Source organism: Penicillium canescens (genome assembly GCF_028828765.1).
Source record: "Penicillium canescens strain IBT 15451 chromosome Unknown utg000002l_segment0_segment0, whole genome shotgun sequence".
Taxonomy (NCBI): Eukaryota; Fungi; Ascomycota; class Eurotiomycetes; order Eurotiales; family Aspergillaceae; genus Penicillium; species Penicillium canescens.
In genome coordinates this window covers 495,892-516,869 of record NW_026703964.1, presented here as the reverse complement: position 1 = coordinate 516,869, position 20,978 = coordinate 495,892, and the positions used below count along the sequence as shown (strand labels likewise).

The window sequence follows — 20,978 nt, the reverse complement described above, 5'->3', positions numbered from 1 at the left end:
ACTATCAAACCTCATAGAATTCCACAGGCACCACCCCGAATCCAACAACCCCCACGCATTCTAATAGAAGTATGCAAGTACACATATCAAATAAAGGATCAACCTGTCGATCACGTCAGTCAATGGCATGAATGACAGATCCCACTCCCGATGTTTTACCGATATTTCGGTTTCCCGATTCCTCATTCCTTTCGGGTCCTCTCATCATAGCATCTCGCTCCGGTGTCTCGGCATGTTCTTTGCCGATGATATTGGAATTGAGATCAGTAGAGGATTAGATTGGAACGCGGCATTTCTTATTTCTGCTTGTATTTGGATTCGCCTTCTGGGGGTTATGCGTCAAACTTTGTTGCTGAGGGTATTGTTATGGGATAGAGGTCGTGGAGATGGGTCAGCGCACACTTGCCAACAGTATAGGAGTATCTACAGTACCTCTCAACTCGAACTATACAGTACAGCTAGACAGATGAAGAACAACAAGATCCATTGTGTCAGTACTGACACATCCACCTATTAACCACAATTACGAAACAAACGAAAGATACAGAACGATGCAAACGAAATGCAAGAAAGGCTCAAGTGTGTATTTCAAAGTAGAGCTCGGAGATAGATATGAAAGGGCCCAGACATGACCATGACAGGAGAAACGATGTGCTAGAAGACAAGAGAAGATAGAAAGAGGATGAAAAACGAAAAAAAGGGAAAGAACTGCCCAGTACCCACGCTCCCAATATTCAATGACAATGATTCAGATGCACGATGCAGGAAAGAGAGGAATGAAATGAAACAGAAAAGGAAACAGAGAGGAACAAGGACTGCCACACCGATTAGACGGCAAGAACTTTCATTAGATCAAGATCAACCAAGACATGGAGCTCGAAGTGAACAGTCCTGATTGTTTTGGTGCTGGTACATGCAGGAGAGACCATTAAGATTTCGAGAAAGCCGCACCGTTTTTTGTTTTGTTTGGTACTTTTGCCGCCGGAAGCACGAATGTTATGGTCAAATCGCTGGAGTGTATGGATCCTTGATATCAATTAAGGCCCGCTCAGATGCCATATCTTATGTTTGCGAGGAAGAAATCATCAAACACCAGTCGCCGGAATTGATGCATGTCTATGGACAGAATGTGAGCTCGATCACTGCCCTGAAATCGCTTGCTGATGGACAAGTACCGAGCCATGCAAAGAAACTCCCGCCCAGAACTTAAATGAAGTGCGTGTAGATCTTGGAATTCTCATGAACTTCCATCTCCTGCGAGATTGTTAGTATGCGATTACACTATGAGCAATGCCTGTACTCACCATTTTGAAGTTGTTGATCTCCTCCCGAATCTGCTGAGCAAGCAGCGGAGTGAGACGGTTGCAGGTCGCAATCTCTCCACGTCGGTCGTACTCGCCGCTAGGCCAGGTTTCGTGGAACTGAATGCGAGGGCTGAAGACGATATTTCTACCGGCAACAGCTTGCGGGGTGATAGGCGCACTCTTGGCCTCGGAGGACGTGAACCGTCCTGCGTTCGAAAGGAAGTAATCCTCTCCGGCGATCTTGACGGAGTCGTTCTGGTGAGCTGGGGATCGCGCCGCCTCGTCGGGTGTCGGGGGAGCACTGGAGTGCGGTGAGTCACCACCGTTAACTGCATATGCAGGCGACGAGAAACCGAGGTCAGAGTGAGTTTCTATTGAGACATGTCAGTATATCATTCAGGTGTTTAGCGTTGAAACACATACTCTTCAGGATACCCTTTCGAATTCCTGCCAGGATCTCCGCACGCTCGCGGTCTCCTCCCACAATGCTCTTACGCGATTGGGAGTTCTCGGATGCGGCTCTTTCCCGAACCGAAGTAGACCGCCTGACCTCAGAAGCGCCCTCCACCCTGGGGAAGACTGTACCCCCACGGGGCATTTCCTGGGGGTCTGGATTGACAGCGACGCTCTCCCTCTCCGCCTCAACGTTCACCACGGTGATCTGTGGGGGTGGAGTCTCAACGGCCGGACCCTCGACGGAACCGATACTGGCGACTGATTTCGGTCGGAACATGCCAACCAATGAGCGAGTTGACCGTTTCATTCCCTTGCCCATTTTGCGAAGCATCATGGAAGCAGACGAGGCGGTGGATGAGACTGAGAGATTGTCGGTAGATCCAGTGAAGAAATGGCCTTGGTTGGAGTAGATGCTGTTACCCAGTCCACTCAGTTCCTGTTGCTCGGCAATTGCGGCCTGTTCGGGTCCCAGCTCCTCCTTCAAGGCTTCACGACGTTCTTTCTCGAGCGCAATGGCTTCTCGCTTGGCAGCGTTGGTTTGTGCGGAGTTCTTAAGAAGCTCAGAGGCACTACCAAAAGAGAAGGCCCGTCTCAGGCGTGATTTCCCGGGGCGTTTCGATTCATTTTTCAAATCATTGAGACGCTTTGCAGCTGGGGAATCAAGTGGAGATGGAGTTTTGCGTGTGTCGGATTGGGGAGTAGTTTTAGGGGTTTCGGGTTCGGTAGAGACAGGTTGTGACAAGGGCGATGGCTTAGTCGTTCTTTTGTCATCGGACTTTCCGGTCTTGCTCGTCGCAGAGCTGGAATCTGGGGTGCCTTCACGTGTCTATAAAAAAACGTTAGTTCGGTGTGTTTACATCTGCGGTCGGAAATCCCTACCGAAGAAGTCGATGACTGGGCCGAGTGATTACTACCGAGGCTGTCCCGGTGAGAGTGTGAAGACACAGGCCGTTGGTTGGTGTCAAAAGCAATGAAATCGTAGGGTCCCGATGCAGGTCCGAATGCAGGAGTAGACTGGAGATCCAGTTGCAGATTGGGATACGCGGAGGCGTCTATGTTGCCCACGCTTCGGCGCCGATAACGCTCAGGTTGTGCTCTCTCCGCATGTGACGAATCATCCACACTCGCAACCCGATTGTGCATGTTCGGTCGAGGCACTGTTGGAGTGCTGTGATCATCGACCACCACGGTCGGAACTGGAGCAGGAGTTGCAGGCAGTGCTGCGGCTTCCGCCCGTTGATTGCCACGTCGATAACGGTTTGGAGAGGGCTTGGGGGAGTTTATGTTCATAACGGAAGGGGGAGGAAGGTTGGCGGTAGATAGGGGGCGGAGCGGCTGATCGCTCCTCGGTTGCCTCGAGGGAAGTGCACTGTCGTCCTTGGAAACATGGGAACGGAAGGAAGAATTGGAGGAAGAAGAATTCGATACAGAACCAGCTGCAGTATGGGGGTTTCGGGGGGTGGCAGCGTATGCCGGATTCCCGGGAAGTTGGGGAGCGGTAGGGGCGGAAAAGGTGCGGTGTTCTGGGCGGAGATGAGGAGACCACGACTGGCGATTTTGGGAAGATTGACTCAGGTTCGGATTGTAGGCGTAAGGAGCCACTACCGGATGTCCTGATCGATAGTTCCCAGAATTGCCATTGAATGAAGTCCAAGACATACTCTGAATGTGCGAGGTCTGGTTTTGGGGGGCGCTGAAAGTGCCGGAAGAGGAGGAAGGACGCGTCTGGAGCACAGGTACCGTACTACTTTGCGGGATCGTTTGAACCAACGCGGCCATATTGTTCTCTCCACCAGTATGTCAAGAAGCCACGTCCGGGAGGCGTGATCGGGAAGACAGGAAAAGAACCGAGGAAGTGTGTTCGCGTCAAAGGGGGGATCCGAAGAAACAGGATGCTGTCACCAGGAGAGCTGTCAGATTTGGAAAAAACGAGTTGACAGGTGGAGTTCAAAGGGAAAAGGGATGCTGGAGACCGCGTCAGCCAAGGGGCATACCTGTTCTAAGTAACGTGGACATAAACTATAGTGGTACAACGATTAAAAAAAGGACGCTCGATGCGAGAGATGCAGAAGGAAACTCGAAACCAGGCGAGGAAGAAACGAAAGTAAGGACACAGGCCAGGAGATGTCTCTAGAAGACAGCCATGTACAAGAAGAGAAGGGGAAAAGAGAGCCCTCGGAGAGGAATGCGTTTTGGAGAGAAGGGGGAAGGGGGAAAGAGGAAAATAGGAGGGGTCTGAGGTTGAAGATTAGGGGGATCGGGGATTACGGGCAAAACAGAGATGCATGACACTTGTTTAGTACTGTTGATATCCGATATTATTATATTATTACTACTTACTACTGTAGTACTGTAGTATTTACTACAAGTGTATTTACTACTCTCTTTTCCCTCTTTCCTGTTCTTTGAGCTCAGGGGCCAAATTTTCGTGCCAATCAGATATACGGGTTATCCCCTTAACATACTCCATAGTGTATTCTTAGACATAAAGTCACTTGAGTCAGGTTGTGCACTACACAGTGTACTGCACAGTATACTGTGCACACATGCACATACTCCGTGCACGCTGATATCAGTCAAAGAACGTGGAGTTAGAAGATTCCGATCGGGCTAACACTGCATCGCGCGATTTGCGCAAGTGCGACTCGCTTTCCACGTTCTACGTCTATACCTACATATACCCAAGGGAATATAGATGTGCATATAGTATATATATAACTTATACACAGAGTACTCGTACATAGAACATCTGGAGATCCGAGATGAACCTTTGGAATTAGGGCACGAGCTGAACCACGGTTGAGTCAATCTATGCATCTGAGACAAATAACTATCCCGACCAACCATGTTGCACCGATGAGGCTGATAAATATACTACTGTAGTATGATATCTGACCGGTATATGTATGGATATTCTCGGACCTGAGCTTACACCCCTTTCTAGCGTTATCATATGTACAATGACGAGTCGCTAACATTTTCCTTGACGTGAGTTCGTGCAGGTCACAGGGCCTTATCGGCGCCATCCGAGGGATCCTCGTACTTTCTATCTACACCTAAGCACCCTACTGTAGGCGTAGCATGCACTGCACTGTATGCATTGTACTGTACGTAGTATTCTTATCTATCTCCACGTCCCCTCACTCCAAGTTGATCCACAGAGTTCCCGCGTGATCGACATGCGCCAAACCCGTTCAGCAGGCTGTGCTTCACATATAACAGTTATATCTCGCATCCATATCCAATTAAGGAACTATCCAAGTTTGCTGATCACGGCAGGCTTTTACACGTTTACTAAATGTATTTCGGTTTCTTGAATATCATACCATATCCCGACCTACGGAAACTACGGAGCTACTTAATATCAACTTGTCCGGGATTGACTTAGCGCGCCTGTTAGATTGCATAATGCATATGGGCAAAGCAAATCATCGCGCATCAAGCATGCCCATTCTTAGCGTGTGTTTTCATTTACCCCAGTGCCAGTATTCGTGCCTGTGCGCATATTACATATTAACGTTTCCAATTTCCCTCCCCTTTTTTTTCCTGGGCGTGTGCACGGTGCTATGTGGCTGATCCAGGGGCTTCCTCGGATGTCCATAAAGAAAGAAAAAAAAAAAGTTGGAATTGCGGAGAAGTTGGCGGCTTGCGTTCCCACACGTGGAGCTCTTGAATGTGCGCTGATCCTGTCAATCCACTGGTTGCGACGGTTTTGATTGCCTTTTATGGATTCGCGTCCAAATCCCGAGGTTTGTACATGTGTATGGTTTGATCTGATTCTTGCCGTCTCTGTTCTGTTTGCTTATTCGTGCGGACCTTGCTCCCGGCTTGACAGTTAATACTTACATGGTCAAAAGTACGAAGCTTGGGATTTTCACAGGCAATTGTGCATAAGTACTAGCATTGGCACAGACACACTAAATTTTAGAGCGTACATTTCTCTGGGGAAGCCAATGTGGAGCCTCGTCTTCGCTTGTGTGATCATACCCAGGTAGTCAGCTAAGTTTCAACAGGCTTTTAGGCAGATCTCTTTTTCTGCTACCATGAATGTAATGAGCGTGGTTCAGAAACTGTTTTGGCCAAGTTTCGGGTTTGAGATGCAAATTCCTGGATCGGAGATATCTGATACACTTCAGCCGCGGTGGATATATCTTTCTCCTTCCCGTTTGAAACAGCTCCCCACCAGCTCTTCATGATCGATCTCTACACTACATGTAGTTCGAAGTGGTATTATTTGATAAATGCCAGGCTTCTAAGGTATATAGGGTAGAGTGCACAGACAGGCGCATAGGTAACCGTGGGGGTCGGTCATATATGGGCATACTGGCCAGATTTTTATTCAGCCCTCAAAAGAAGGTCCTGGTGGATACGAAACTTGAAACTTTGATACGAAGTGCTGACCATCAAAGTATGCGAATTATTCGTATCACACACCAATTGGCAATGGCCCTACCTATGTATCGGTGAAGGCACTACAAAACACAACCTAAAAGGCTACACCGGTCACAATGGCAGACAGACACAGGGGTATAAATGATTCTATTCTTTTTTCCTTGTCATGAACACATATCGAAAGACCAACAAAGAAGGTACAAGGAAGCCACTAGGAGACATCTACTGTAGTCAGTAATCATAACTCATCCTGCTCATCCTCGAAATCCTCATCCATGTCATCGTCAAGACCCTCGAACACCATGAACTTTTCGTTCTTAGCGTCTGTCTCATCAGGAACAACATTTCCATCCTGAACCTCGCAGTCCTTCAATACACATTCACTGCCGATCTTGGCTCGTCGGCCAATGATGCACCCTGTGAGAACTGCCCTGGGTCCAACGACGACTCCATCCATCACGACGCAGCGGGTCAACCGGGCACCGCTGGAGATGTGGGAGTTTGCTCCAATCACACTCTCTTTGACTACGCACTTCTCTTCGATCGTGACGTTCATGTCGAGAAGGCAGTCGCTCTTTGTAACAGTGCAGCGCTGGGCTACGCCGGCTGGGTAGGACACCTTCTGGTTGTGGGCGAAAGCAGAGGCGGCGGAACGACCAACTTCCTCGATAGACTCCAGCTTCGCAAGACGAAGAGAAGTGGATAGGAGCATAGCTGACGAATCGACACGCCTAACAAAAGGCGCTGAGCCTCTTTGGACGTACGCAAGCATAGGTGGCAAAGAGCCAGACTTCAGGCTCTCGGATACTGAGCTCGGAGCCTTGACGCGAGAAGCAAATTGGGGTTCTGTGGCGCTGCGTGCCGACTCGGCGATGGCCGATGTGGCCTTGGTGGTGCTCATGCTCTGTAGATCAATTTCCTCCTCGAGTGATTCGCCGTCGTGACTTGCATCCTCGCCGGAGGGTAGAGAATGGCCCTGTCGCTGGAAAATCTCATTCATCTTCAGTTTATTGCCTAGGCCTTCTTGCCACTCGGCCTTGGCCCACCAACCAACCAAATCCTCACTGACGGACTGGAACTTGTCATTCAGGCGGGCGAAATCCTTGACCCAGTAGGGCAGGACATAGAGGTGGGCATCACGGTAGCTCGACAACATCTTAACCTGTGCGTGCTTATCCACGAGGGAATGGCGCACAAGAAATCCTTTGTCGTGTTCCATCTTTTCCTTCAGTGTCGACATCGGCATAGACAGGACCAGCTTGGAAAGGTCTGTAGTGTGTCCGGCGGGGGCCTCGTCCTGCTCGAATGGTGCGAGAGCCACAAAGTCGGTGGCCTCGCCCTTGACGCTCTCTTCCCGGCCTTGCGTCTGATAGAAGACACTTAGACCACCCCGGCGACCACCCTGTTCGCCGCCAGGCCCCGAGCTCGTGGGGCCATGCGCATTGCGCCCCTCCCGAACTGTGCTGCTGCCGCCGAGAGCGCTCTGGAAGATCATCCACGACTCCAACAAGGACTCACCGGGGATTTCGCAAATAAGATCACAAGGAAGAAGTAGGAAGTCGGACTTGATGCAGTTTTGAACCTCGGGGAGGCGGAGCAGTTCTGCGGTTCCAGTTGTCATGTCTAGGTCCCGTGGGGCGATGACTGAGGGCGAGGGCGAGGGGATCGAGGTTAAGTGCGGGTTTTGTCGCAGGGCAGCTTGGAGAGGTGCGAGAGACGATGGAGGAGTGACCAATGTGATATCTATTAAGGTTAGTCTTTCGTCGCCCCGCGATCAACTGAAGGGCTCACCAGTGATTCCCATTCTTTTGCAGAAGTCGATAGTGTAGAAGATCATGGGCCGATTGGCAACTGGGATAAGACATTTTGGGTACCTTTACCACCGTGTGTTAGTGAGAGCTGTGCGATATAGGCAAAATCTTTGGGATACTGACTCCTCTGGATTTGAAGTGAAAGTGTTGAGCGAGACACCCGGACCACAAAGGACCAGGGCCTGAAACCCGGTATGGGGAACTGGAAGAGGCATTGCTTTGAAGTTCAGACCATGCACTCGCGGTCTCGAGGTGTTATGAGGGAAAGCTATGAGAAGTGTTGATGTGTGAATCACAGTGGGACAAATTATCTGCCCGGTTGACCCGCCTTTGAATTCTGCCGGTACTATCAGACAAAGAAGTATTTACTTTGATGGAAAGATGTATTTACTCAATGTAAGATATTTGTGTCTAGCTTGAACTTACTGGTTATTATCTGTTCATCAAAATAACTCAAGCCAAGGGAAAACAGGTTTTGCAGCGGTATTTAACCCGTGAAAATGAGGCTGTTATAGTACGTCTGTAGTAGGCGGTGTGGGCAAATCTGAAAGCGGTGACTTGTGTAGGCAAACTCGAGTATTCTCCCAAGAGCCGTCTGATGATACCGGATAATAAAGACGAGAGAAAGCTACATAGTAGATTGCTCGATTGGTCTTTGTACCTGTATCATATACTGTATAGTCGCACCTCCAGGGCTGAGATTACATAATACCAGCCCCCGGTCAGCCCCCAGATTTATGGGACGCAAACAGAACAAACAGGAGTAAACACCGCGGTTATGCTCACCAGCCACATGTTTCTGGGCTCCGAGGGCCAGGGACACTTCCTCTTTCCATCCCCTTTCCCCACCCTCTTCTTTTACCGGAGACAAATGATATGCGACCTGCAAGTCGTTGCGATCGCGATTGATTGATAAATGTGCCATCTCTAATCTACACCGCAATGTCTTTCCCCCAGGATCCTCGGCGCCGCCGCGGCGGCGCCGGGACAGGCTTCAGCTCAACAGGCGGACGAACGGCCATGGGATATTGGTTACCCCTGGCCTTGACCGCTGGAATTGCAACTATCAGCATCGCCGCTTGGATCTGGAGCGAACGAAATGATGACGACGACGAAGACGATCACCCCCACGATGGCGATGGCCCTTATCCGCCTCCTTCTGTTCCTGGCAATGACTTCACCCCACCTGCATATGGCGCTGGAGATTATACACGAGGTACAGTGGCAGAAGTGCTGCCTGGTGATGCTTCGTACGACCATGGGATGATGGCGCGCATGCAGGGTGCTTTGCGCCGCACGCCAAGTCCTCAGCAGATATTCGATGGCGCCAGCAAGAGGGTTGTCGCAGGTGTTACTGCCGCAGGAGCTTTCGTCGGGGGTGCCCTCACTTCTATCCGCGAAGAGAACAAAGGCGACTTCGAGGATCACTCCAGATGGTCAGAAGAGGCTCAAAATAGAGCTCATGAGAGGAGTCAACAAGCCGCAGTCGCGCCCACTATGAGCGGTGGATTGCCTAGCCGTGGAGTTAATGCCGGCCAGCCCTTCGAGAAGAAGAAGAAATCTGTTGCGATTGTTGTTTCCTCGCTTTCACTGGCTGACTCCGATGACTATGCTTCTGAGCATGCGGTAAGCATACCCACCCGTGACATTTACCCAAAATTTTCTGACAGAGACAGTCTATTTTATCTCATCTCCCTGAACACGTTGACTTGGGAACCTCTAAAGTATTCGTGCTGATCTACGCCCCGGATTTGAAACACGCTATCAAGCAAGGAGGCTCGTCCCGGCCTACGCTCTCTATTGCCTCGTCATATTCGAACATTGCCACGGAAGAAGCAGCTTCTTCCGGGGAACTGGCCTCTGGGGATCTGGCTGCTGTCGAACCACGCCAGGAGGATGACATGGAGGGCACCAGCCACTTCTTCAAAACACTCTACACACAGGCCCAAGCACTGGTTGAGAAAGAGACCATGATCATGCCCTTCAGCACAGCTAGTGGATATGTCCACCTCGTCCGCCACCTGTCTCCCGATCTTGTCTATGTCCAGGAGTCTCTGACCGGCAATGAAGGCGACGCAGTCCAGCACATCTCTGGATGGGTCCGCCAGGTCATTGTTGTGGTCGGAGATGAGGGTGGCCGAGGTGGGCTCATCGACAGCGATGACGAGTCTGCTCTTGGCGAGAAGGGAGAGAAGTGGTGGCAGACAGAAGGAACCACAGGCATTGGTAAACGTATTGACGTGGTCGATGTCCTCCGAGTAGGAGATGACTGGCGACGACGTGTGCGTGATCTAGACTAGATCCCCGAATCGTTGCCCCATGACTTTGATGTTGATATTTGATTTCTTGCATGTGTATACCTGTTTATCTACTGCCCTGATGATTGATTGACCCTATTCCCCTGTTGGACTGTTCTACTTGGATTTGATATGTTTGTTCTCGACTGTATAACGTTAGAGCTCTATTGTCACGTGTGACAATAAGATAACTCTCAGAATTAATTCCTTCTTCCTTGACCTCAATAGATCATTAATAAACATTCATCTGCTGATCAACTGTATCCTAACGATAACAAATGCTCGTCAATGCTGTGAAGCTATTGATTCCATACGCTCACAATACTAATCCTACGTAGGGCGGAGCTGCTAGTCCTATTGCGGAACCAATCACGTGATGCCATGGTCACCGCGGCTTGGCATCATTCACCTCCCTCTGTAAGACCTCGCCCAGCGTCTTCTCCGAACCCACCCCTTCCCAGCAGCATTATCGGGGCGCTTTCATTCTTTCATTCTTTTTAAACATCTGGCTCGTCTCGGCCATCCTTTTCGCATTGATTCCAGCTGTGCTGGTGACCGGTGCTACCCTATCCCCACATGTCTCGCGCATCGACCCTAGTCATTGCCCGGTTTCCATTCGACATCATCAGATCGGCATCCCGATAAGTCGCATTCCTAACCTACTGGTCACACCGACTTTGCGCAACCGGCGCAGACGACATGGCGACCGCAATTTCCAAACCGACCTCTCATACCCCGAAGATGAAGCGGCCGCCCCCGCCTTTCGGCCAGGCCGCGGTCAACGGGGTCAAAGGCCAACAACTTTCATCGTCACCCACCTCCGCCTCCAAACGCCCTCCGACAAGCGCCTCTGTCCACGCGAATTCTAACTTCACAAATGGCGCCGCCAATGTGGTGAATCCGCTCAAGGGCCCCCTTAACCGGACCCGGAATCAGTCGCAAAGGCCCGTTGATCAGCTCTCGCGATCTGGCCGGCCAGTCACGAGAACAGCTGTGATGGACCAGGCACACAGGGTTGGAAAGAAGGCACCAGAACCATATGGTAAGAAATCCCGCGAAGCCTGCAATGGCAATGGCAACGCGCGAGTGCTGACCAGGCCGCCACAGTGAAAACTACATCATACATCCTCAAGAAATATTCAAAGTCCCCTCCATCTCTTATTGTCCATTTGCATCCCACACATTTTCGATTCGAGCAGCAAGATGGTAGCTTCCCCTACAACTCCGAGATGAAAGTCATCATTGAACACATTCGCGCCGGAACTGTTCCACATGATCTGATCGAAGAGCTCTTACGAGGTGGTGTACAGTTCTACGAAGGTAGCTTCCGGCAGTGACAGATCGCCAGATAGTTTCTTGCTAATGTTTCTTAGGTTGCCTCATCGTCCGCGTCATCGATCACAAGTCCGTCTCCGCGCAAGCAAGGAAGACCTCCGCGTCGTCAACCACCGAAAACAATACCCCCTTCTCTCTACACAACTACAACGAGCATGTTACGCCGTCGGCATATGTTCCCTACCCAAAACAGAATCAGCTTACGTCCGACGCACAAGGCGCGAAGACCGACGGAACGCCAGTTCCAAACCAACAAGATGGCCAGGATGCGAGCGAGCAGGAAGGCCAGAACGGCAACCTACCGCAGAAGAGTGCACCATCTAAGCCTCGAGTGTTTACTACCGTGCTCCACCCAACAGCACGAACCTTGCAAGCTGAATTGACGCTGCTTGTCACGACTCCTGACCCAAGAGCCAACAAGGTAAATCAACAGGCCTCTTACGCAACAACCCCAGGAGGCACCCAGCCGGATCGTGGAAACGTTGCGAAGAGACAGAAGACCATTGTTGCACCGGAAGATCTCCTAGAGTGCGAAGCCAAAATGATCCAGGCGATGGCTCCCCCTCTATTCCTGGAGCCTGTGCGTAGCTTCGACGCTGCCCAGGGGCTATTAAAATTCCTGGAAAGTCCATTGCATTGCGACCCGCCACCTTCGCCCAAGCGCCGCAAGAGAACCATTGCCGAACTCGCTGCAGACGAGGCATTGGCAGCCGAAGAGGAGAGGTTTATGCTCATTATGGACGAGCGTCTGGAACCTACAGCTTCTGGTACTGGTGCGTCAAAGGCTGCCGTTGTCGACGACACCGGTGGCGTCGCTCCGTTTGAGCCCCGATTCTCTCGATTCAAGACAATTGAGACGATCCGCATGCAGCATGAGGAGAAGGCTAAGCGCGAACACGAAATCAAGTTGAAGCAAGAGCTGGCCAAGAGACAGCAGCAAGAACAAGAGCGAGATCGACGACGCGTGGTCGAGCAGCGACAAGCTGATGAGCACGCCAAGGAGGAAGCTCGCAGACAGCAATTGGCTGCCCAACAGGCACAAGCTCAACTTGCTGCACAACAATCAAACCGTCACGTCATGGCTCAAACCAATGGTATGAACCAAGGACAACAATCTTCGCCTGTTGTACGCAATCAAACTCCACACGTCACTTCCTCGCCCCTCGTTGGCAATACTATGCCGGCGCAGGCCGTCCAGATGGCCATGTCTCAGTCTGGGTCTGGCAGTCCGCCACGGCCACCATCTGCTCTGCAACATGCGCACCCCATGAGCCATCCGATGGCCCCTTCGAGAAGTCAACAAGGTCCAAGTCGACACGGCACTCCCCAGATGACCCAGGGTACACCGGCCATGTCACATGCTACTCCGATTATGCGCAACGTGACACCGACCCAGCGGATGAATCATGGCAGCCCCAACCACCCCAACATGGCTCAGACTCCCATGATGAACCAGGGCATGGGCGTTAATCCACAGATGAACGGCGCAAATATGCAACACCTTAATCCACACCAGCAGCAGATTATCATGCAACAGCGACAGCAACAGTTGCTCGCACAGGGACATCTCGGTCACAATCAAATCACACCTCAGCAATTCGCCCAAATGCAAGCCAATGCTCAGGCCAATGCACATGCTCAGCAAAACATTCAATCCCATCAACAGCAAATGCTACAGGCTCAGCAGCATCAGCAGCAGCAGCAACAACAAAACAATCAAAATGTTCAGAAAGTCCCCCAGCAGAATCAACAAGCATACCAAGCTGAGCTCATGCGCGCTCAATATGCGCAGATGCAAATGGTTAAGCAAGGCCAGCACCCACAAATGCAAGGCCAGCAAAATCAGCCACAACAGGGTAGACCACAAATGACACCCCAGCAACAGCAAATGTTGATGGCGGCCGCTCAGGCAAATGGTGGCCAAGCCCCTCAAAACCAGCAGAGCATGCAACAACGATATGCCACCCTCTTCCAACAGCGACTGCTTCGTCTCCGACAAGACATGTCGCAACGGCTTTTGCCGCAGTTTGGCCCACCGAGCCAATATCCACCAAACATTGCTCAACAATACAGCGCCGGACTGGAAAAGACTGCCAAAGCATGGATTCAAGAGCTGATACGAAGAGAGCGCGAAGGTTTACCGACTGGCCAACCAGGCCAGCCACGGATGAACCCGAACCAGGCTGCTATGATGCAAGCTCAGCAGGCCCAGGCCCAGGCCCAACAAATGCAACAACAAAATTCGATGCACGGCATGAATATGAACAATTGATGCCACTCCGACTGCTGGCGTTAATCGCACAACTAACATACAACATTGATGATACCCCTGTATGGCAGAGACAGATTTGCAATTTACTCAATGGACAATATGGCGCAAGATTGATTTATGCTAAACATTTACGCGGCCATGTGACTGGCTGGTAACAGCTTAATTCGCAAGTTGTCGCGGTTTAATATTGCCTGCTTGAATTCCTTTCCTGCTTTCTGTTTGTTTTCGTTCTTTTCATAAGGTTCTTAGGGATTTGTACAGGAGCCTGACCTCGTGGAGATGAGTGGACGGCGTCATGAAATTTTTTGCCATCGCTTTTTCCCCCTTCAATTTCTTACTTCATTTTTGTGATTTGTACTATCTGGGCACGGTTTCGGCGGGAAAACTGGGATTTATCAGACTCGATACCATTCTGTACAGGTGTTTTTCTTTTCTTTTCTATGAGTCTGGAGGGTTCAGAAAAATTTTGGATTTGAGGAAATATTTCAATGCAATGACAAAATGCAAGAACTGAATTCAAATTACCACTTTGAGTTGCGCAGATATTCACATGCTTAGCTATTGAATATAGGCTTTGAGTATGCTTTGTTCGATATTGTTTGTAATAGGACGCGCTGATCCAAGACCACGGAAATGGAGAGATATGAGAAAATTGAATTGTAATATTCTAAACGATGCCATAGACATATCTCTGGTATTCCTTTACTCAGACTGTTGAGCTTGATATTTTTGAACACTCATGGAGAAGTTCATGTCAATTTAGAAAAGGAGATCATCACGGTAAAGGAAGACCAGAGTTTGTCCTACGAGTTGGCAGAGAATCCGGACAGCAAAAGCAAACAGTCAGAAGACATTAATCCGATGAGCAAATGCTTTCAAATAGCCCTACTGCGAAGTGCAGGGGCGCATGGCAGACAAATATGCCTAGGGTTACGGAGTTCTCGCTGGGGAACTTCGAAAAATTGACATGAGGAAGTTTTTTATATCGTGTGATTACATAAGGAATATGTCAGCGCGGAGAGAGGCCGGGCCGGACTGGTTCTGTGGAGCGTTGCCTATTTGGGACATTTATCAACAGCGGAGTATAGAGCGAGGTTGGGGGATAGGGCAGGCATGAAATTTGAGGAGGGACTGTTCGGATGCTATATATAGTAGATTACTGATAGCAAGCAATCAATAAACCATAGGTAAGACCCATGAGACCATCGCAGACTCGATGTCCCACCGCGAGTCAAACACAAACTTGCGCTCAAGGTAGAAACATCCCAAATCTGGATAGGAATCTGAAAAAGCCATCGGGCCGTAAGGCAGTTGTATATAATTTCAAACTGCTATATTGTTGCCGAAGTCATGACATTGACCCCCACTAACTTTGATCCGGAGTGTTCAATGGTTTGAGCCACGGACTCGACACTGCTGCAGCTCTAGGCAGAGATGCTATCATACCACGTTACTGATCTTCCTATCCTAGTATCAGCTTTACGCCGATGGGACAGAGGTTGGAGGTGAACACCCGTGCCCTACACCGTCTATCTTAGTACCTTGACCTCCAAAATCAGGAACATGCCAAGATTGCATCCCAACAAAATCAAGGTACCATATCCTCGTTCTTTCAGCCATATGCAAGTCGAATGCGACACTGCGTGGAAAAGTCTGCATCGAACATGTACTTTCAAAATCCAGGGTCAAAGACAGGAACAGGGATACTGATCGCCGTACATCACCGATAAAGTTAGCAGGGAACACCAAAACTCAGTTCCGACGTGACAGCAAAGCACAGAATCAAAGATCTGTGATAAATAAACATATGCATTGCATCGCATGCTAATGAATAAATAAATGGCTCATACTAATTCTCCAGGTCCTAAGTCTAGAACAGAATTGATAAACAGAGCACTTATGCAAAACTTGAATATCACATTCCAATGCATGTAGCCTCCAGTACAGAAGTGCTGTAGTCGGGATCTACTTGTATCAAGGTAGTCCGATGTACGTACATACAATGTCTGAAATTCAAAGAGACACATTGACTCAGACGCTCAGATGATTGAAAGTTTATGCAGTTATGCAGTCTCAAACTCTGAATAATGTCTCATTCGTACAGTGTGTCAATTGGGGATTGGCGAGCCGCGATGTGGCTAGCTGTACAATGTACTTTAGGATTAAGGTAATTTCCACGCACACAGACATGCCGATGTAATGAGCTATAGTGATCTTCCTATTGGCAGGGAACTCTCTCCCAGGAATGTTGAGAGATGTTGAGGGTACATACATACTGCGTCACTGTTGTTATTCTGGACGCTACTGTAGCGTAGCTCCATTTACCGAGAAGGAAACAAGAAAAGTAAATAAAATACAAGAAGGAAAAAGGAAAAGGAAAATGCAAAACGCAAGATAGAAGAAATAAGGAGCTATTAGCCATGCTGAATGCATGCCGCTTAACCGCAACGTACAGTATCTTCCCCAGGAACATCCCACCCATTCTACATTATGCACGCAGCACAACTTCTCGGCCGATCAGCGATGATGCCACGACGCATTGTAGACATGGCGCAGAGCCCTACAATCCTGGATCCCAGACACGAGAGAAGGGAAAAAGAAAACAGAATTGAACATCAATAGTGCATGATTGGATGCATTCTAGAACGTTAACTCGTATCTCATAACTCATGTACTGTGATTTGGAGAATTCCGAGCCAGCAAAAGAAATTATTGGATACCACTCCATATCACCTCACAAGGGTCAAATCACTTCTCGATTCGGCCTGCGTGGCATATACATAGCATGGAGAGCGCGGTGTGACAAAATGGTCCGGCAATTGGTCAAACACCGAGTTATGTTAACGTCACGCACATAGTACATGTATGTGAACGGGCGACTTGAGAGTAACTAGCGGTGGACCGGATGATTTGTCACCGGTAACTGAAATGGTGAGTATTTGAAGGAAATCGAAAGCTAAAGGAAATGGAATGAATATGAGCTCTAGACTTGGCTACTTGAATATTAAAATTCTTCACTTTGAGCAAATAGTGGAGGTGGGATTGGAACTGGATGTGGAAATGGAGTAGAAAATGGCATGCCGAATCGCGGTGAAGAGGGAAATCAGCCACAACGACCGCTCCCGTACATGCAGTTATGCCTTAGGCTTGGAACTACAAAAGATGCAGGCTGAGACTTCAAGAACTGGTGATATCCAACGCACGAAGATCACTCGGGAAAGCTAGAAGGTGCTGCCTGGAAGGCCGATCCAGCCGGGGGGAGGCGGGATAGCGCTGCATAGCGCTGATAGGCGTTCGTTAGATGATCTCACATACAGCAGAAAGAGAAAAAGCCAATGGAAAAAGCAAAACAATGGACCACTGAACGCTCCAAGCCCCAATCTCCAAGTTTGCAAGTTCCAAGGCCCTGGAAATGGGGAATGGGGAATACGGAATGGAGAAGGAGACGCATTAGACCCGATCTCGACATTGTGGCGAGAGTCCAGGCACAAGTACGCGGCTCTTGGCGGATGCATAGCGTGTGATCTTTGCTTTTTGGATTGTTATTCCTTTTTTCCCCTGGTCTATAGATAGCAGATAACATTGTCTTTCCGGCCATGTTGTAAACTCCACATGCTTCGTAGCCCGTGTTGCGCTGTCGACAGTGGCGCGGCGGGTTTTCCTCTTTAGGCTGCATGGTTCACGGGGTTGTAATGCAGGACATGAACGTATGTGCTCAGAAGTTCGTCCAATTCACGAGTAAATATCGGGTTACAGATTTCGATACGGATAGAGATTATCTGGGCTCTACTTAGGAGTAGATCATGACTGACATTTCAGAAATAGGGGGATTGCGAATAGGGAGACAGTCTGTTAGTGGAATGTGGAGCGTAAAGTGTAGAGATGAGTAAACAACAGTTAAATGGCGCGCGTCTGAGCTTTCTGATTTGGCAAAAGTTGGTTCTTCGGTCCACTCCGCTCCACTGGAAAAGATAGATCTGTTCGAGAGATCCAACTAGACGCGAGGTGATGTGTAACATTTGAGTCTCCACGGGGCGCCCGAAAACTACAAACCAGGGAAAAGGCGAAGTTAAATGTGACAAGGATTTGATTAATTATATTATGAAGGGTATAGAGACTGTGTAGATGCAACATAAAATGTAGATCTTTTTGTATATTATGCCACAGAGTGCTAGTGGGTGGTGGTACAAGCGAAAAAGAAAATAACATCACGTTGTAGCGGATTGTACACGATCGCCCACCCCTAAGGGCATGAATTATGAGCGATCCCAACCTGTAAAAATCATATGCAACGCCAGATAAACACCGACGTTCAAAGTATACCTCCCCAACCTTTGACACCGGACAAATTATGCAAGAGAAAAGGAAAGAAAGGGAAAAGGCAAAGTCTCCATCCAAGGAGACATGTACAACGCCGTGGTCAGAGGCTAATCTGGCCTGTAATGCCACTGCCCTGTGGGCAGCCGATCCAGAGACGGGGTATCAAATATCCTGGGCCAATGATGGCGCGTTTCTGTTTCTAAGAATCCATATTTTCTTTTGGAGTTGCGTGGAAGAATGGTTTTTTTTTGTCGTTTTCGTCAAATTTTTTTGCTTTGGGTTTTTTGCTTTTTTCTGCTTTGCAACTAGTCGTCCCAGCCATCGACGCTGAGCTCACCGCAATCGGGAATAGCATCTTCAAGCTTGCTTCCGTAGATCGGGCGGCCGTCGGGAGTCAGCTGGCCACGGAAATCAGGATCATAATCTTGACTGGTCTCATCGAGGGTCGCGACGTAGCGGTTGCGACCACCCCGCTTGCTGTGGGTCTTGGTGTAGTGTGCGTTGAGATTGTCGCTGCGGGAGAAAGCGCGGTGGCAGCCAGGGACCCAGCAAACATGAGGCTTCTCTTTGGAGTGGCTCTTCATATGACGCTTGAGGTGCTCCTGGCGCTTGAAACGACCCTTGCAGCCAGGCTCTTTGCACTTGAACTGCACCTGCTTAATGATTGAAGGCAGGTTCTCCAGGCTGAGGTTAGATCGAAGCAGCTGCTTCTTGGAGGACTTGCGAGAGGGTTGGCGGTGGCGCTGAATCATGCCATCGCGATAAACAGGAGAAAGTTGGAATTCTTCCTGGTAGTCATGTCCGGACACCCGGCTGACTGGGGTATCAGTACCCGAGGGTGTACCCAGTGAAACAGACCGGACAGGAGTAGAGGGAGTGTGAGTTTTGAAGGTGGGGATGTTGGTAGGGAATTCGGAGTAAGTGGAAGCAGGAGGAGTAGCAGGAGGATGGGGGAATGCTTGAGCTGGAGTGATGGTCTGTGGTACCAATGACTCGTGGGATGGCATCCACGGCATCATATTCGACATGGAAGCGGAGTTGGGCATCCGCTCAGCGGGCTGGTTGAAGATTGGGCGAGAAAGACAAGGGTTGGAGGCCGACTCTGGCAGATATCCAGCCTGCTGAGGACGGTGGTAGTAGTTGCGAGCCATCTGGTTGTACTGAGGCATCGGTGCCTGGTAAGGGAACGATTGTTCATGGTAGGTCTTGGGCACGTCCTGGGGAATCCAGAACTGCTCGACATTTTCATCGTAACCAGGCAGGTACTCGGAGATGGGCATCTGTTCCTGGCGGTCCATGTTGCCGCAGGGCATACCCATGCCTTCACCTGACGTGAGATCGGCCATTCTGAATGCGCTACGCAGTGGCGTAGCTGAAGTCCGTCTTTCCATGGGCATAGTGTGATAATGCTGGGCCTCGTGCCATCCGGGAGACGCCATTGAGCCTTGGCTGTAAAGGCTGGTGGGAGTTGGAGTTGGAGAGTCCAAAGGAGAAAAGCTCGAAGTCATCGATGGGCATTCACTAGGGCCCAGAGAACGGCAGTCAACCTCGACAGTCAATTGATCGGAGATTTGCTGTCCGTGAGGTCTCATGTCGTCGATATCTTCGGTTTTGAAAGATCGAGGTGCAGCAGGGTCAATAGTATCACCTGTCCAGAGCACTTAGTGTTTGAAAGAGATTGAACGATAGAACAAGGTCAAAGTAGGAGTCGAGTAGAACGAGGGAACAATGAAGCCGAAAGAAGGAAGAGACTTAAAGGAAGGAGGGGAGGAACAAGAAAGAACAAGACAAAGAAGGTACGAGACAAGACAAGAGAATGTAGTGGGAGTATAGGAAAGGAAAGAATGTCTGAAGGATGGGAATGGAGGACAAACGGGCAGAAATAAACAAATTGGTCGAGCATAGAATCCCGAGGGGGTGAGGATCGGACTTACAGCTATACGCCATGGTCAATGCTCAGATCCGATCCTAAGGTCTGGTTACAGGCGCGACGCGTGCCTAAGCAAGGCCAGGAATGCAGACTATGAGATCCTATGTTACCGCGGCAAACGTCTGTGGCTGGATCTGGGCTGGGATCGACCGTTAATGGAGGTCGTCTCGCGGAGTGGTGGTGTTTCGCGTCAGGATGGAGACCCGAATTGCCAAAATAGGACCCAAGGACCGTGGCTGGAATTGAACACGGTCGAGATAGGCGTTATTGGTGTCAGATGGCCCTTAGACGCGCTACCTTGTTACTGGGAAACGAGGTGCTGGGGTAGTAGAAGGGGAGGCTGGTCTCAGATTGATTGAGTGGACCGCAGGGGGAGGAGAGATTATAAGAACAGGGCTCAGTAAGGAGGAGAGGTTAAGAGGAAATCGAGGGACAGTGTCTTACAAGATATAGGGAAGTGGAAGCTTGTTTCTGGTACCTTTTTTGGGGGGAAAAGAACTTGATCGACACGATTGATTGCCTCATCCCTCACTTTTTCTTTTTTTCGGATTTTGCTTATTTTCCATTCGTCTCTGGGACTTTTCTTTTTTGACTTTATTTCTCAATATTCTCTTCTTCATGCATCTCTCCCGAATCATCCACTGTCTCCACCACAGCCAATCTGATCTCGCAGGTTGAAGCATGCTCCAGCATACATTGGAATGTATAGGCGGCTGTACCACTTGGTTTCCGCACAATGTGAGCGAAGTCTATTTGCCATTTGACATGCAGCGCGGATCCTGGCTGATTCCCCGGACTTTCTGGGTTTTGTCGATCACACTAACCACCTGAGACCCGGATCGCCCTCTCCACTTGGGGTCT

The 20,978-nt window shown here is 49.7% G+C and overlaps 5 protein-coding genes across 5 annotated transcripts; 2 read left to right on the top strand and 3 right to left on the bottom strand.

Annotated features, from left to right (window-relative positions):
* Positions 1 to 470: 470 nt before the first annotated feature.
* Positions 471 to 3,989, bottom strand: N7446_001383 (uncharacterized protein). The gene is made up of 5 exons (XM_058510132.1): positions 3,755 to 3,989; positions 2,640 to 3,655; positions 1,728 to 2,586; positions 1,305 to 1,675; positions 471 to 1,254 (listed from the first exon to the last, which is right to left on the bottom strand). The coding sequence occupies exons 2-5, from the start codon at positions 3,537 to 3,539 to the stop codon at positions 1,207 to 1,209; spliced, it is 2,178 nt and encodes a 725-aa protein (XP_058375668.1). The 5' UTR covers positions 3,540 to 3,655; positions 3,755 to 3,989; the 3' UTR covers positions 471 to 1,206.
* A 2,239-nt stretch (positions 3,990 to 6,228) lies between these two features.
* On the bottom strand, positions 6,229 to 8,332 carry N7446_001382 (translation initiation factor eIF2B subunit gamma). Its single transcript, XM_058510131.1, has 3 exons — positions 8,087 to 8,332; positions 7,944 to 8,026; positions 6,229 to 7,895 (listed from the first exon to the last, which is right to left on the bottom strand). Exons 1-3 carry the CDS (start codon positions 8,176 to 8,178, stop codon positions 6,391 to 6,393), a joined length of 1,680 nt encoding a protein of 559 aa, XP_058375667.1. The 5' UTR covers positions 8,179 to 8,332; the 3' UTR covers positions 6,229 to 6,390.
* Positions 8,333 to 8,905: 573 nt separating this feature from the next.
* N7446_001381 (uncharacterized protein) lies at positions 8,906 to 10,263 on the top strand (the record flags this gene model as incomplete). The annotated part of the gene is made up of 2 exons (XM_058510130.1): positions 8,906 to 9,589; positions 9,640 to 10,263. The coding sequence occupies 2 exons, from the start codon at positions 8,906 to 8,908 to the stop codon at positions 10,261 to 10,263; spliced, it is 1,308 nt and encodes a 435-aa protein (XP_058375666.1).
* Positions 10,264 to 10,959: 696 nt separating this feature from the next.
* Positions 10,960 to 13,867, top strand: N7446_001380 (uncharacterized protein; the record flags this gene model as incomplete). The annotated part of the gene is made up of 3 exons (XM_058510129.1): positions 10,960 to 11,302; positions 11,368 to 11,580; positions 11,634 to 13,867. The coding sequence occupies 3 exons, from the start codon at positions 10,960 to 10,962 to the stop codon at positions 13,865 to 13,867; spliced, it is 2,790 nt and encodes a 929-aa protein (XP_058375665.1).
* A 4,625-nt stretch (positions 13,868 to 18,492) lies between these two features.
* On the bottom strand, positions 18,493 to 20,360 carry brlA (C2H2 type transcription factor BrlA; the record flags this gene model as incomplete). The annotated part of the gene is made up of 2 exons (XM_058510128.1): positions 20,122 to 20,360; positions 18,493 to 19,835 (listed from the first exon to the last, which is right to left on the bottom strand). Exons 1-2 carry the CDS (start codon positions 20,132 to 20,134, stop codon positions 18,493 to 18,495), a joined length of 1,356 nt encoding a protein of 451 aa, XP_058375664.1. The 5' UTR covers positions 20,135 to 20,360.
* Between the last annotated feature and the right edge of the window lie 618 nt (positions 20,361 to 20,978).

Excerpts from the sequence above, each read along its gene's own strand:
- N7446_001383 (XM_058510132.1), bottom strand. The coding sequence starts at position 3,539 with ATGGCCGCGTTGGTTCAAACGATCCCGCAAAGTAGTACGGTACCTGTG. Across the intron at positions 1,676-1,727 it reads TCGAAAGGGTATCCTGAAGA|AAACTCACTCTGACCTCGGT; the intron begins GTATGTGTTTCA and ends ATGTCTCAATAG. Across the intron at positions 1,255-1,304 it reads AGATCAACAACTTCAAAATG|GAGATGGAAGTTCATGAGAA; the intron begins GTGAGTACAGGC and ends ACAATCTCGCAG.
- N7446_001382 (XM_058510131.1), bottom strand. The coding sequence starts at position 8,178 with ATGCCTCTTCCAGTTCCCCATACCGGGTTTCAGGCCCTGGTCCTTTGT. Across the intron at positions 8,027-8,086 it reads TTCACTTCAAATCCAGAGGA|GTACCCAAAATGTCTTATCC; the intron begins GTCAGTATCCCA and ends ACGGTGGTAAAG. Across the intron at positions 7,896-7,943 it reads CAAAAGAATGGGAATCACTG|ATATCACATTGGTCACTCCT; the intron begins GTGAGCCCTTCA and ends TAACCTTAATAG.